Source organism: Oncorhynchus tshawytscha, linkage group LG30, assembly GCF_018296145.1.
Source record: "Oncorhynchus tshawytscha isolate Ot180627B linkage group LG30, Otsh_v2.0, whole genome shotgun sequence".
Classification (NCBI taxonomy): domain Eukaryota; kingdom Metazoa; phylum Chordata; class Actinopteri; order Salmoniformes; family Salmonidae; genus Oncorhynchus; species Oncorhynchus tshawytscha.
This window is the reverse complement of record NC_056458.1, coordinates 52,788,089-52,805,070: the sequence shown is the minus strand read 5'-3', so window position 1 is coordinate 52,805,070 and position 16,982 is coordinate 52,788,089. Positions and strand designations below refer to the sequence as shown.

Below are 16,982 nucleotides of genomic sequence, written 5' to 3'. Positions count from 1 at the left end.
GGAGGTCTGTCTCATGGCTGAACAGTGATATCAACATTCTGTCAAGTTTTAAATTCAGTTGAAGTCAGGAGTCACTCACCCGGGGGGTCCACAAACTCTCTGGAGCTGCTGTCCCCATTGGTTAGGAGCTGTAGGGGGAGGGGCCAGGAGAGAGTTAACTTCCTGATCAGATCAGTCAGATAATACAGGTTTATTCTAGGCATTTGACAATATTTCACTAATCAAATATTTTTTTTTTCCTGACGTCAGCATGGTCAAAAAAAAAAAAAAAAAAAAAAGCTTAATCTCCATAGCCGATGTGATTTAAGACGTTTAACACAGGTTAACATTCACAAGGCCACAGGGACAGATGGATTACCAGGATGCGTACTGGCGTCTCCACTGACATTTTCAACCTCTGCCTGACCCAGTATGTAATACCTACATGTTTCAAATCAGACCACCATAGTCCTTGTGCCTAAGAACAACATAGGTAACATAAAACACACATCTGTTGCCATGAATTGTACCATACTTCCGGCGCCGACAGAGATGGCCGCCTCGCTTCGCGTTCCTAGGAAACTATGCAGTTTTTTGTTTTTTTACGTGTTATTTCTTACACTAGTACCCCAGGTCATCTTAGGTTTCTTTACATACACCCGAGAAGAACTACTGAATATAAGATCAGCGTCAACTCACCATCAGTACGACCAAGAATATGTTTTTCGCGATGCGGATCCTGAGTTCTGCCTTACAACCAGTGTAACCGAGTGGATCACATGCAGCGACCAAAAAAAAAAAACGACTCAGAAAAAGAGGGAAACGAAGCGGTCTTCTGGTCAGACTCCGGAGACGGGCACATCGTGCACCACTCCCCAGCATTCTTCTTGCCAATGTCCAGTCTCTTGACAACAAGGTTGATGAAATCCGAGCAAGGGTAGCATTCCAGAGGGACATCAGAGACTGTAACGTTCTCTGCTTCACGGAAACATGGCTAACTGGAGAGACGCAATCCGAAGCGGTGCAGCCAGCGGGTTTCTCCACGCATCGCGCCGACAGAAACAAACATCTCTCTGGTAAGAAGACGGGCGGGGGCGTATGCCTTATGGCCAACGTGACATGGTGTGATGAAGGAAACATACAGGAACTCAAATCCTTCTGTTCACCTGATTTAGAATTCCTCACAATCAAATGTAGACCGCATTACCTACCAAGAGAATTCTCTTCGATTATAATCACAGCCGTATATATCCCCCCAAGCAGACACATCGATGGCTCTGAACGAACTTTATTTAACTCTCTGCAAACTGGAAACGATTTATCCGGAGGCTGCATTCATTGTAGCTGGGGATTTTAACAAGGCTAATCTGAAAACAAGACTCCCTAAATTTTATCAGCATATTGATTGCGCAACCAGGGGTGGAAAGACCCTGGATCATTGTTACTCTAACTTCCGCGACGCATATAAGGCCCTGCCCCGCCCCCTTTCGGAAAAGCTGACCACGACTCCATTTTGTTGATCCCTGCCTACAGACAGAAACTAAAACAAGAAGCTCCCACGCTGAGGTCTGTCCAACGCTGGTCCGACCAAGCTGACTCCACACTCCAAGACTGCTTCCATCACGTGGACTGGGAGATGTTTCGTATTGCATCAGACAACAACATTGACAAATACGCTGATACGGTGTGCGAGTTCATTAGAACCTGCGTTGAAGATGTCGTTCCCATAGCAACGATTAAAACATTCCCTAACCAGAAACCGTGGATTGATGGCAGCATTCGTGTGAAACTGAAGGCACGAACCACTGCTTTTAATCAGGGCAAGGTGTCTGGTAACATGACTGAATACAAACAGTGCAGCTATTCCCTCCGCAAGGCTATCAAACAAGCTAAGCGCCAGTACAGAGACAAAGTAGAATCTCAATTCAACGGCTCAGACACAAGAGGTATGTGGCAGGGTCTACAGTCAATCACGGACTACAGGAAGAAACCCAGCCCAGTCACGGACCAGGATGTCTTGCTCCCAGGCAGACTAAATAACTTTTTGCCCGCTTTGAGGACAATACAGTGCCACTGACACGGCCTGCAACGGAATCATGCGGTCTCTCCTTCACTGCAGCCGAAGTGAGTAAGACATTTAAACGTGTTAACCCTCGCAAGGCTGCAGGCCCAGACGGCATCCCCAGCCGCGCCCTCAGAGCATGCGCAGACCAGCTGGCCGGTGTGTTTACGGACATATTCAACCAATCCCTATACCAGTCTGCTGTTCCCACATGCTTCAAGAGGGCCACCATTGTTCCTGTTCCCAAGAAAGCTAAGGTAACTGAGCTAAACGACTACCGCCCCGTAGCACTCACATCCGTCATCATGAAGTGCTTTGAGAGACTAGTCAAGGACCATATCACCTCCACCCTACCTGACACCCTTGACCCACTCCAATTTGCTTACCGCCCAAATAGGTCCACAGACGATGCAATCTCAACCACACTGCACACTGCCCTAACCCATCTGGACAAGAGGAATACCTATGTGAGAATGCTGTTCATCGACTACAGCTCGGCATTCAACACCATAGTACCCTCCAAGCTCGTCATCAAGCTCGAGACCCTGGGTCTCGACCCCGCCCTGTGCAACTGGGTACTGGACTTCCTGACGGGCCGCCCCCAGGTGGTGAGGGTAGGCAACAACATCTCCTCCCCGCTGATCCTCAACACTGGGGCCCCACAAGGGTGCGTTCTGAGCCCCCTCCTGTACTCCCTGTTCACCCACGACTGCGTGGCCATGCACGCCTCCAACTCAATCATCAAGTTTGCGGACGACACAACAGTGGTAGGCTTGATTACCAACAACGACGAGACGGCCTACAGGGAGGAGGTGAGGGCCCTCGGAGTGTGGTGTCAGGAAAATAACCTCACACTCAACGTCAACAAAACTAAGGAGATGATTGTGGACTTCAGGAAACAGCAGAGGGAACACCCCCCATCCACATCGATGGAACAGTAGTGGAGAGGGTAGCAAGTTTTAAGTTCCTCGGCATACACATCACAGACAAACTGAATTGGTCCACTCACACAGACAGCATCGTGAGGAAGGCGCAGCAGCGCCTCTTCAACCTCAGGAGGCTGAAGAAATTCGGCTTGTCACCAAAAGCACTCACAAACTTCTACAGATGCACAATCGAGAGCATCCTGGCGGGCTGTATCACCGCCTGGTATGGCAACTGCACCGCCCTCAACCGTAAGGCTCTCCAGAGGGTAGTGAGGTCTGCACAACGCATCACCGGGGGCAAACTACCTGCCCTCCAGGACACCTACACCACCCGATGCTACAGGAAGGCCATAAAGATCATCAAGGACATCAACCACCCGAGCCACTGCCTGTTCACCCCGCTGTCATCCAGAAGGCGAGGTCAGTACAGGTGCATCAAAGCTGGGACCGAGAGACTGAAAAACAGCTTCTATCTCAAGGCCATCAGACTGTTAAACAGCCACCACTAACATTGAGTGGCTACTGCCAACACACTGTCAATGACACTGACTCTACTCCAGCCACTTTAATCATGGGAATTGATGGGAAATGATGTAAATATATCACTAGCCACTTTAAACAATGCTACCTTATATAATGTTACTTACCCTACATTGTTCATCTCATATGCATACGTTGATACTGTACTCTATATCATCGACTGCATCCTTATGTAATACATGTATCACTAGCCACTTTAACTATGCCACTTGGTTTACATACTTATCTCATATGTATATACTGTACTCGATATCATCTACTGTATCTTGCCTATGCTGCTCTGTACCATCACTCATTCATATATCCTTATGTACATATTCTTTATCCCCCTACACTGTGTATAAGACAGTAGTTTTTTTTGGAATTGTTAGTTAGATTACTTGCTCGTTATTACTGCATTGTCGGAACTAGAAGCACAAGCATTTCGCTACACTCGCATTAACATCTGCTAACCATGTGTATGTGACAAATAAAATTTGATTTGATTTGATTTGAAATGCTTTTGATAGGCTGGTCATGGCTCACAACACCATCATCTCAGATATCCTGCACCTAATCCACTTCGCATACCGCCCCAATAAATCCACAGACGACGCAATCTTCATTGCACTCCAGAGTGCCCTTTCCCACCTGGATAAGAGGAACTCTACTTGAGAATGCTGTTCATTGATTACAGCTCAACGTTCAACACCATAGTGCCATCCAAGCTCAGGACCCTGGGACTGAACACCTACCTCTGCAACTGGATCCTGGACTTCCTGATGAGCTGCCCCCCGGTTGTGAGAGTAACACATCCACCACGCTGATCCTCAACACGGGGGCCCCTCAGGGGTGTGTGCTCAGTCCCTTCCTGTACTCCCTGTTGACCCACGACTGCATGGCCTCGCACAACTACAACATCAAGTTCGCTTGTGACACGACGTGGTAGGCCTGATCACCTATGGCGATGAGACAGCCTACAATGGAAGAGGTCAGAGAACTGGCAGCGTGGTGCCAGGACAACAACCTCTCCCTCAACGTCAGTAAGACCAAGGAGTTGATTGATGGATTACAGGAAAAGGAGCATGCCCACATTCTCATCGACAGGGCTGTAGTGGAGCAGGTCGAGAGCTTCATGTTCCTCAGTGTCCACATCACTAAGGATCTATCATGGTCCACACACACACAGTCATGAAGAGGACATGGCAACACTTCTTCCCCCTCAGGAGGTTGAAAATACTTGTCATGGGCCCCCAGACCCTCAAAGTTCTACCGCTGCACCATTGACAGCATCTTGACTGGCTGCATCACCGCTTGGTATGGCAACTGCTTGGCATCCGACCGCAAGGTGATACAGTGGGTAGTGCGTACTGCCCAATACATCATCCAGAAGGCGAGGTCAGTACAGGTGCATCAAAGCTGGGACCGAGAGACTGAAAAACAGCTTTTTATCTCAAGGCCATCCGACTGTTAAACAGCCATCACTAACACAGAGACGCTGCTGTCTACATGCAGACTCAAATCATTGGCAACTTCAATAAATGGATCACTAGTGACTTTAACAATGCAATTTTAATAATGTTTACATATCTTACATGTACAGTGGGGCAAAAAAGTATTTAGTCAGCCACCAATTGTGCAAGTTCTCCCACTTAAAAAGATGAGGCCTGTAATTTATCATATGTACACTTCAACTATGACAGACAAAATGAGGGGAAAAAAATCCAGAAAATCACATTGTAGGATTTTGAATAAATTTATTTGTAAATTATGGTGGAAAATAAGTATTTGGTCACCTACAAACAAGCAAGATTTCTGGCTCTCACAGACCTGTAACTTCTTATTTAAGAGGCTCTTCTGTCCTCCACTCGTTGCCTGTATTAATGGCACCTGTTTGAACTTGTTATCAGTATAAAAGACACCTGTCCACAACCTCAAACAGTCACACTCCAAACTCCACTATGGCCAAGACCAAAGAGCTGTCAAAGGACACCAGAAACAAAATTGTAGACCTGCACCAGGCTGGGAAGACTGAATCTGCAATAGGTCAATTATTAGGAAATGGAAGACATACAAGACCACTGATAATCTCCCTCGATCTGGGGCTCCATGCAAGATCTCACCCCGTGTGATCAAAATGATCACAAGAACGGTGAGCAAAAATCCCTGAACCACATGGGGGGACCTAGTGAATGACCTGCAGAGAGCTGGGACCAAAGTTCAAGGCCTACCATCAGTAACACACTACACCGCCAGGGACTCAAATCCTGCAGTGCCAGACGTGTCCCCCTGCTTAAGCCAGTACATGTCCAGGCCCGTCTGAAGTTTACTAGAGAGCATTTTGATGATCCAGAAGAAGATTGGGAGAATGTCATATGGTCAGATGAAACCAAAATATAACTTTTTGGTAAAAACTCAACTCGTCGTGTTTGGAGGACAAAGAATGCTGAGTTGCATCCAAAGAACACCATACCTACTGTGAAGCATGGGGGTGGAAACATCATGCTTTGGGGCTGTTTTTCTGCAAAGGGACCAGGACGACTGATCCGTGTAAAGGAAAGAATGAATGGGGCCATGTATCGTGAGATTTTGAGTGAAAACCTCCTTCCATCAGCAAGGGCATTGAAGATGAAACGTGACTGGGTCTTTCAGCATGACAATGATCCCAAACACACCACCCGGGCAACGAAGGAGTGGCTTCGTAAGAAGCATTTCAAGGTCCTGGAGTGGCCTAGCCAGTCTCCAGATCTCAACCCCATAGAAAATTTTGGGAGGGAGTTGAAAGTCTGTGTTGCCCAGCAACAGCCCCAAAACATCACTGCTCTAGAGGAGATCTGCATGGAGGAATGGGCCAAAATACCATCAACAGTGTGTGAAAACCTACAGAAAACGTTTGACCTCTGTCATTGCCAACAAAGGGTATATAACAAAGTATTGAGATAAACTTTTGTTATTGACCAAATACTTATTTTCCACCATAATTTGCAAATAAATTCATTTAAAAAATCCTACAATGATTTTCTGGATTTTTTTTCTCATTTTGTCTGTCATAGTTGAAGTGTACATATGATAAATTATAGGCCTCTCATCTTTTTAAGTGGGAGAACTTGCACAATTGGTGGCTGACTAAATACTTTTTTGCCCCACTGTATATACTGAATTTTATACCATCTATTGCATCTTGCCTATGCCGCTCGGTCATCCATATATTTATATGTACATATTCTTATTCCATCCCTTCAGATTTGTGTATATTATGTAGTTGTTGTGGAATTGTTAGATTACTTGTTAGATATTACTGCACTGTCGGGACTAGAAGCACAAGCATTTCGCTAAACTCGCATTAACATCTGCTAACCAGGTGTATGTGTCCAATACAATTTGATTTGATCACTGGGATCAAGGCTCCCTGCCATCCAGGACCTCTAAACCAGGCGGTGTCAGAGGAAGGCCCTAAAAATGGTCAAAGACTCCATCCACCCAAGTCATAGACTGTTCTCTCTGCTACCGCATGGTACCAAGTCTGGAACCAACAGGACCCTGAACAGCTTCTACCCCCAAGCCTTAAGGCTAAATATTTAACCAAATAGCTACCCAGCGCCTTGATGACAGCTTTGCACACTCTTGGCATTCTCTCAATCAGCTTCACCTGGAAGGCTTTTCCAAGAGTCTTGAAAGAGTTCCCACATATGCTGAGCACTTGTTGGCTACTTTTACTTAAGTATTCAGAAGCTTTACTCAGTACTTTGTTGATGCACCTTTAGCAGCGATTAGCTTCAAGTCTTCAGGGGTATGATACTACAAGCTTGACACACCTGGCCCAAGCAAGTATCTTCTTGCTTCCATTCAGCCACAAGAGCATTAGAGAGGTCGGGCACTGATGTTGACCGATTAGGCCTGGCTCGCAGTCGGCGTTCCATTTCAACCCAAAGGTGTTTGATGGGGTTGAGGTCAGGGCTCTATGCAGGCCAGTCAAGTTCTTCAACACTGATCTCGACAAACCATTTCAGTCTGGATCTCGCGTTGTGCACGGGGGCATTGTCATACTGAAACAGGAAAGGGCCTTCCACAAACTGTTACCACAAAGTTGGAAGCACAGAATTGTCTAGAATGTCATCGTATGCTGTAGCGTAAAGGTTTCCCTTCCCTGGAACTAAGGGGCCTAGCTCAAACCATGAAAAACAGCCCTAGACCATTATTCCTCATCCACCAAACTTTACAGTTAACACTATGCATTGGGGCAGGTAGCGTTCTCCTGCCATCCACCAAACCCAGAGTCGGCCGTCGGACTGCCAGCAGTTTCCACTGCTCCAAAGTCCAATGGCGGCGAGATTTACACCACTCCAGCTGATGCTTGGTATTGCGCGTGGTGATCTTAGGCTTGTGTGCGGCTGCACGGCCATGGAAACCCATTTCATGACGCTCCCGACAAACCGTTATTGTGTTGCTGTTGCTTTCAGAGGCAGTTTGGAACTCAGTAGTGAGTGTTGCAACCGAGGACAGCAATCGGCGGCCCCGTTCTTGAGCTTGTGTGGCCTACCACTTCGTGGCTGAGCCAGTGTTGCTCCTACACACTTCCACTTCACAATAAAATCACTTACAGTTGACCGGGGCAGCTCTAGCAGGGCTGAAATTTGACAAACTGACTCGTTGGAAAGGTGGCATCCTATGACGGTGCCACATTGAAAGTCACTGAGCTCTTCAGTAAGGCCATTCTACTGCCAATGTTTGTCTATGGAGATTGCATGGCGGTGTGCTTGATTTTAAACACCTGTCAGCAACGAGTGGTTGAAATAGCCGAATCCACTAATTTGAAGGGGTGTCCACATACTTTGTATATATAGTGTATATCGTTTTATGTAACAATGTCACAAGGATAATCTAATTTCATTTATAACAAAGCTTTTCACTGATAAATAGGCTGGGGAAAAAAACACTACAAAAAAATGAACACAAGTCCATTTGGATATCCGGATTTTCGATTAACCGTGCACATCCCTACTTTATTCACAGCTCAATGTTCTACCAGACGGCTAATAAACAGTTCGGTATTTTTATAATCAGGGCAGATAACAATAATGACAATACACTAGCTCTTCAGGGTATCCAAAATAACAACTTAGTTTTAGTGAGTAGGTTTTTTATATTTATTGTTTAACTAGGCAAATCAGTTAAGAACAGTGGGTTAACTGCCTTGTTCAAGGGCAGAACAGATTTTTACCTCGTCAGCTCAGAGATTCAATCTAGCAACCTTTCGGTTACTGGCTCTAACCACTAGGCTACCTGCTGGTTACTGGCTCAGCGCTCTAACCACTAGGCTACCTGCCGGTTACTGGCTCAGCGCTCTAACCACTAGGCTACCTGCCAGTTACTGGCTCAGCACTCTAACCACTAGGCTACTTGCCGCCCCATGTTTAGCAGTTACACTTTAGGACGTTTCTACACTTTAGGAAGAGTTCTGTTTTTGCTTCAACAGGCCATTTCAATGCCTAGCCCGTTAGAAAATGTGATTGTTGGTAAATAAACAATGGTGTGAATAAGGTGTATAAGCAGGTGTTACCTGTTCAAAGAGGCGAGGGAAGCGAGCCTGGATCTGATGGACAAACTCCTGACCTTTCTCCTGGAGCAGGTATACACACCTGGAAGTTACCATAGTTACATTAATATATGCTGACACCTGGAGGTTACCATAGTTACATTAACATATACTGACATGTTACCATAGTTACATTAATATATACTGACAGGTTACCATAGTCACATTAATATATACTGATAGGTTACCATAGTCACATTAATATATACTGATAGGTTACCATAGTCACATTAATATATACTGATAGGTTACCATAGTCACATTAATATATACTGATAGGTTACCATAGTCACATTAATATACAGTGGGGCAAAAAAGTATTTAGTCAGCCACCAATTGTGCAAGTTCTCCCACTTAAAAAGATGTGAGAGGCCTGTAATTTTAATCATAGGTACACTTCAACTATGACGGATAAAATGAGAAAAAAAATCCAGAAAATCACATTGTAGGATTTTTAATGAATTTATTTGCAAAATATGGTGGAAAATAAGTATAATAACATTTTGTTCACCTGCCGGCCCCAGCCTCGAACTCCTGTATGTACCTCACTGACCCGCTCTGCCCATTCATCGCCATTTAGCCATTGCTGTCTTAGCTTTCCTGATCAACACCTGTGATTACTTTATGCCGCTCTATAATGTCAATATGCCTCGTCTACTGCTGTCTTGGCTAGTTCTAATTGTTTCATTTCACTGTAGAGCCCTCAGTCCCACTCAAAATGCCTTAGATAGCTCTTTTGTCCCACCTCACACACATGTGGAGATCTCACCTGGCTTAACTGGTGCCTCCAGAGACAAACCGCTCTCACCATCACTCAACGCCTAGGTTTACCTCTGTACTCACATCCTACCATACCCTTGTCTGTACATTATGCCTGGAATCTAATCTAACATGCTCAGAAATCTGCTCCTTTTATTCTCTGTAACCAGCGCACTAGACAACCAGTTCTGTTAGCCTTTACATCACTAGAGGAGGAGTAGGATGAGGGTAGAGGTGAATCCAGGCCCTGCAGTGCCCAGCATCACTCCCATTCCCCAGGCCCTGCAGTGCCCAGCATCACTCCCATTCCCCAGGCCCTGCAGTGCCCAGCTCCCCTCCCATTCCCCAGGCCCTGCAGTGCCCAGCTCCCCTCCCATTCCCCAGGTCATGCAGTGCCTAGCTCTACTCCCATTCCCCAGGCCCTGCAGTGCCCAGCTCCACTCCCATTCCCCAGGCCCTGCAGTGCCCAGCTCCTCCCATTCCCCAGGCCCTGCAGTGCCCAGCTCCCCTCCCATTCCCCAGGCCCTGCAGTGCCCAGCTCCCCTCCCATTCCCCAGGCCCTGCAGTGCCCAGCCCTGCAGTGCCCAGCCCTCCCATTCCCCAGGCCCTGCAGTGCCCAGCTCCCTCCCATTCCCCAGGCCCTGCAGTGCCCAGCATCCCCCATTCCCCAGGCCCTGCAGTGCCCAGAATCACTCCCATTCCCCAGGCCCTGCAGTGCCCAGCATCACTCCCATTCCCCAGGCCCTGCAGTGCCCAGCATCACTCCCATTCCCCAGGCCCTGCAGTGCCTAGCTCCCCTCCCATTCCCCAGGCCCTGCAGTGCCCAGCATCACTCCCATTCCCCAGGCCCTGCAGTGCCTAGCTCCCCTCCCATTCCCCAGGCCCTGCAGTGCCCAGAATCACTCCCATTCCCCAGGCCCTGCAGTGCCCAGCATCACTCCCATTCCCCAGGCCCTGCAGTGCCTAGCTCCACTCCCATTCCCCAGGCCCTGCAGTGCCCAGCATCACTCCCATTCCCCAGGCCCTGCAGTGCCTAGCTCCACTCCCATTCCCCAGGCGCTCTCATTTGTTGACTTCTGTAACCATAAAAGCTGCCTTGGTTTCATGTATGTTAACATTAGAAGCCTTCTACCTAAGTTTGTTTTATTCACTGCCTCAGCACACTCTGCTAATCCGGATGTCCGGATGTTAGGAAGGCCACCAAAAAGTCCTGGCATTTCCATCCCTAACTATAACACTTTCCGACAAGATAGAACTGCCAATGGGGGCGGAGATGCAATCTACTGCAGAGACAGCCTGCAGAGTTCTGTCACACTATCCAGGTCTGTACCAAAACAATTCAAGCTTCTACTTCTAAAAATTCAGCTATCTAGAAATAAGTTCCTCAATGTTGCCGCTTGCTATAGACCACCCTCTGCCCCCAGCTGTGCCCTGGACACCATATGTGAATTGATTTCCCCCCATCAATCTTCACAGCTTGTAATGTTAGGTGATCTAAACTGGGACATGCTTAACATCCCGGGCGTCCTACAATCTAAGCTTGATGCCCTCAATCTTACACAAATTATCATGGAACCTACCACGTATAACCCTAAATGCGTAAACACACGCACACTCATAGATATCATCCTGACCAACCTGCCCTCTAAATACACCTCCGCTGTCTTCAACCAGGATCTCAGCAATCACTGCCTCATTGCCTGCATCCGTAATGGGTTCACGGTCAAACGACCACCCCTCATCACTGTCAAACGCTCCCTAAAACACTTCTGCGAGCAGGCCTTTCTAATCGACCTGGCCCGGGTATCCTGGAAGGATATTGACCTCATTCCATCAGTAGAGGATTCCTGGTTATTCTTTAAAAGTGATTTCCTCGCCATCTTAAATAAGCATGCCCCGTTCAAAAAATGTAGAACCAGGAACAGATATAGCCCTTGGTTCATTCCAGACCTGACTGCCCTTGACCAGCACAAAAACATCCGGTGGCATATTGCATTAGCATCGAACAGCCCCCACGATATGCAACTTTTCAGGGAGGTTAGGAACCGATATACAGTCAGTCAGGAAAGAAAAGGCTAGCTTTTTCAAACAGAAATTTGCATCCTGTAGCACAAAGTCAAAAAGTTCTAGGACACTAAAGTCCATGGAGAATAAGAGCACCTACTCCCAGCTGCCCACTGCACTGAGACTAGGAAACACTGTCACCACCGATAAATTCACAATAATTGAGAATTTCAATAAGGATTTTTCTACGGCTGGCCATGCTTTCCACCTGGCTACCCCTACTCTGGACAACAGCCCTGCACCCCCCACAGCAACTTGCCCAAACCCATTTCTCCTTCACCCAAAATCCAGATAGCTGATGTTCTTGAAGAGTTGCAAAATCTGGACCCCAACAAATCAGCTGGGCTCGACAATCTGGACCCTCTTTTTCTAAAATGCTCTGCCGCAAATTGTTGCAACCCCTATTACTAGCCTGCTAAAACTCTTTCGTATAGTCTAAGATCTAGAAAGATTGGAAAGCTGCCGCGGTCATCCCCATCTTCAAAGGGGAAGACACTCTAGATCTAAACTGTTACAGATCTATATCCATCCCACCCTGCCTTTCTAAAGTCTTCGAAAGCCAAGTTAAACAGATTACTGACCATTTCGAATCCCACCATACCTTCTCCACTATGCAATCTGGTTTCCGAGCTGGTCATGGGTGCGCCTCAGCCACGCTCAAGCTCCTAAACAATATAATAAACGCAATCGTTAAAAGACAATACTGTGCAGCTGTCTTCATCAACCTTGCCAAGGATTTCGACTCTGTCAATCACCACATTCTTATCGGCAAACTAAACAGCCTTGGTTTCTCAAATGACTGCCTCGCCTGGTTCACCAACTACTTCTCAGACAGAGTTCAGCGTGTCAAATCGGAGGGCCTGTTGTCCGGGCCTCTGACAGTCTCTGAGGTTGCCACAGGGTTCAATTCTCGCACCGAATCTCTTCTCTGTATACATCAATGATGTCGCTCTTGCTGCTGGTGATTCTCTGATCCACCTCTACGCAGACGACACCATTCTGTATACTTCTGGCCCTTCTTTGGACGATCGCCGCCCGCACCCGCCCGCCTGTCTAGTATCACTACTCTGGACAGTTCTGACTTAGAATACGTGGACAACTACAAATACCTAGGTGTCTGGTTAGACTGTAAACGCTCATTCCAGACTCACATTAAGCATCTCCAATCCAAAATTAAATCTTGAATCAGCTTCCTATTTCGCAACAAAGCATTCTTCACTCATGCTGCCAAACATACCCTCGTAAAACGCACTATCCTACCGATCTTTGACTTCGGCGATGTCCTTTACAAAACAACCTCCAACACTCTACTCAGCAAACCGGATGTAGTCTATAACAGTGCCATCCGTTTTGTCACCAAAGCCCCATATACTACCCACCAATGCGACCTGTATGCTCTCGTTGGCTGGCCCTCGCTTCATATTCGTCGCCAAACCCACTGGCTCCAGGTCATCTATAAGTCTTTGCTAGGTAAAGCACTGCCTTATCTCAGCTCACTGGTCACCATAGCAGCACCCACCTGTAGCACGTGCTCCAGCAGGTATATTTCACTGGTCACCCCCAAAGCCAACTACTCATTTGGCTGCCTTTCCTTCCAGTTCTCTGCTGCCAATGACTGGAACGAATTGCAAAAATGACCGAAGCTGGAGACTCATATCTCCCTCACTAACTTTAAGCATCAGATGTCAGAGCAGCTTACCGACCATTGCACCTGTACATAGACAATCTGTAAATAACCCACCCAACTACCTCATCCCCATATTGTCATTTATTTTTTTGTTCCTTTGCACCCCAGTATCTCTACTTGCACATTCATCATCTGCACATCGATCACTCCAGTGTTAATGCTAAATTGTAATTATTTCACCTCTACAGCCTATTTATTGCCTTACCTCCCTAATCTTATTACATTTGCACTCACTGTATATAGACTTTTCTATTGTTCTTGACTCTACGTTTGTTTATGTGTAACTGTGTAGTTGCTTGTGTCGCACTGCTTTGCTTCATCTTGGCCAGGTCGCAGTTGTAAATGAGAACTTGTTCTCAACTGGCCTACGTGGTTAAATAAAGGTGAGATAAAAATAAAAACTCCGGTGTATATTTGGCTATATTTGGTTTTAGGCTATTGTTTATCCAGAAATTTGACGAGAATTTTGAGAAGATGGTGATTGACTCCGGGGGTTGAATACTGATCAAGTTATACTGTGATAGTATAGTGATTAATTTCCCAATTATTATATATATTTTTTTACAATAGTTAGCACTCGGGTATTTTGTGTAGATCGTTGACAAAAATAAAAGACAAATCCATTTTAAACCCACTTTGTAACAACAAAATGTGGAAAAGGTCAATGGGTGTGTATACTTTGTGAAGGCACTTGCAGTACCTAACACACACACACGTTGAGTTCCTGCCTGGTTGCATTGCAGACACACGGCAGATCTTAGGCTGCGGTCCAAACACTTAAAAGACACACCCTCTCCCCTCAGCCCTCAAATTAAGTGGAGACTTCTGATGACGTCTGAGATTGGGATTCCCTCTAGGGCATAAGGCGGGTAAGTGGACGAGGGTGTGTCTTAAGGGTTTGGACCGCAGCCTAACAAAGCCTGGATAAGTGTTTACCATATCAGCTAACCACATCATACAGTATGATATAACAATTTGAGGCCCGACTGTCTAATCCAGGACGTGGCACACAGCCATTGGTGCCTTTTCATCTAGGTCAGGCAGGAACTGGACCAAGACAGCAGTGATGTAATGGGTGGTTACCTAGGGAACCATTTGGCGTGCTCCACCCAGGGGTCGTCACCTGACTCCCAGCATCTCAGACCCCCGTCACAGCAGAAACACTTCACGTCATCATTACGCCCTGCAACACACACACACACACCATCATTACGCCCTGCAACACACACACACACCATTACGCCCTGCAACACACACACACACACCATTACGCCCTGCAACACACACACACACATTACGCCCTGCAACACACACACACACACACACACACCATACGCCCTGCAACACACACACACACACACCATTACGCCCTGCAACACACACACACCATTACGCCCTGCAACACACACCATTACGCCCTGCAACACACACACACACACCATTACGCCCTGCAACACACACACACACACACACCATTACGCCCTGCAACACACACCATCATAACGCCCTGCAACACACACATACACACACAATTACGCCCTGCAAATCACACACTCGATCGCGCCTGCAACACACACACCATTACGCCCTGCAACACACACACAGTCATTACGCCCTGCAACACACACACACACACACACACACAATCATTACGCCCTGCAACACACACACACACACACAATCATTACGCCCTGCAACACACACACACACACACACACACACACACACAATCATTACGCCCTGCAACACACACACACACCATTACGCCCTGCAACACACACACACACACCATTACGCCCTGCAACACACACACACACACCATTACGCCCTGCAACACACACACACACACCCATTACGCCCTGCAACACACACACACACCATTACGCCCTGCAACACACACACACACACACACACACACACACACACACACACACACACCATCATTATGCCCTGCAACACACACCATCATTACACCCTGCAACACACACCATCATTACGCCCTGCAACACACACACAATTACCCCCTGCAACACACACACAGTCATTACGCCCTGCAACACACACACACAGTCATTACGCCCTGCAACACACACAGTCATTACGCCCTGCAACACACACACACAGTCATTACGCCCTGCAACACACACACACAGTCATTACGCCCTGCAACACACACAGTCATTACGCCCTGCAACACACACACACACATTACGCCCTGCAACACACACACACACACATCATTACGCCCTGCAACACACACAATCATTACGCCCTGCAACACACACACACACACACACAGTCATTACGACCTGCAACACACACACACACACACACATTACGCCCTGCAACACACACACACACACACACACACACGCCCTGCAACACACACACACACACACACACACACACACACACACACATTACGCCCTGCAACACACACACACACACACATTACGCCTGCAACACACACACCACAACACACACATTACGCCTGCAACACACACACATTACGCCCTGCAACACACACACACACACACATTACGCCCTGCAACACACACACACACACATTACGCCCTGCAACACACACACACACATTACGCCCTGCAACACACACACATTACGCCCTGCAACACACACACACACACACACACATTACGCCCTGCAACACACACACACACACACACACATTACGCCCTGCAACACACACACACATTTACGCCCTGCAACACACACACACACACATTACGCCCTGCAACACACACACACACATTACATTACTGCCACACAACACACACACACATTACGCCCTGCAACACACACACACACATTACGCCCTGCAACACACACACACACACGCCCCTGCAACACACACACACACACACACACACATTACGCCCTGCAACACACACACACACACACACACATTACGCCCTGCAACACACACACATTACGCCCTGCAACACACACACACACACACACACACACGCCCTGCAGCACACACACCATTACGCCCTGCAACACACACACACACACACACACACACATTACGCCCTGCAACACACACACACACACACATTACGCCCTGCAACACACACACACATTACGCCCTGCAACACACACACACACATTACGCCCCTGCAACACACACACATTACATTACGCCCTGCAACACACACACACACACACACATTACGCCCTGCAACACACACACACACACATTACGCCCTGCAACACACACACACATTACGCCCTGCAACACACACACACACACTACGCCCTGCAACACACACACACACACACATTACGCCCTGCAACACACACACACACAATCATTACGCCCTGCAACACACACACACACACACACGCCCTGCAACACACACACACACATTA

The 16,982-nt window shown here is 47.4% G+C and overlaps 1 protein-coding gene across 8 annotated transcripts in view; it reads right to left on the bottom strand.

The window, feature by feature from the left end:
- LOC112235685 (inhibitor of apoptosis protein-like) overlaps window positions 1-16,982 on the bottom strand; it is a 73,952-nt gene that overhangs the window by 30,595 nt on the left and 26,375 nt on the right. For all 8 annotated transcript variants that reach the window (XR_006080372.1, XR_006080371.1, XR_006080373.1 and 5 more), the window contains 3 exons: window positions 14,676-14,775; window positions 9,047-9,125; window positions 80-128 (listed from right to left, as the gene is read on the bottom strand). Coding sequence is in view for 2 of the 8 variants with exons in the window: in XM_042309145.1 (XP_042165079.1) it covers window positions 80-128; window positions 9,047-9,125; window positions 14,676-14,775 (228 nt within the window). In the remaining 6 variants the exon portion in view is untranslated. The remainder of the gene's footprint in view (window positions 1-79; window positions 129-9,046; window positions 9,126-14,675; window positions 14,776-16,982) is intronic.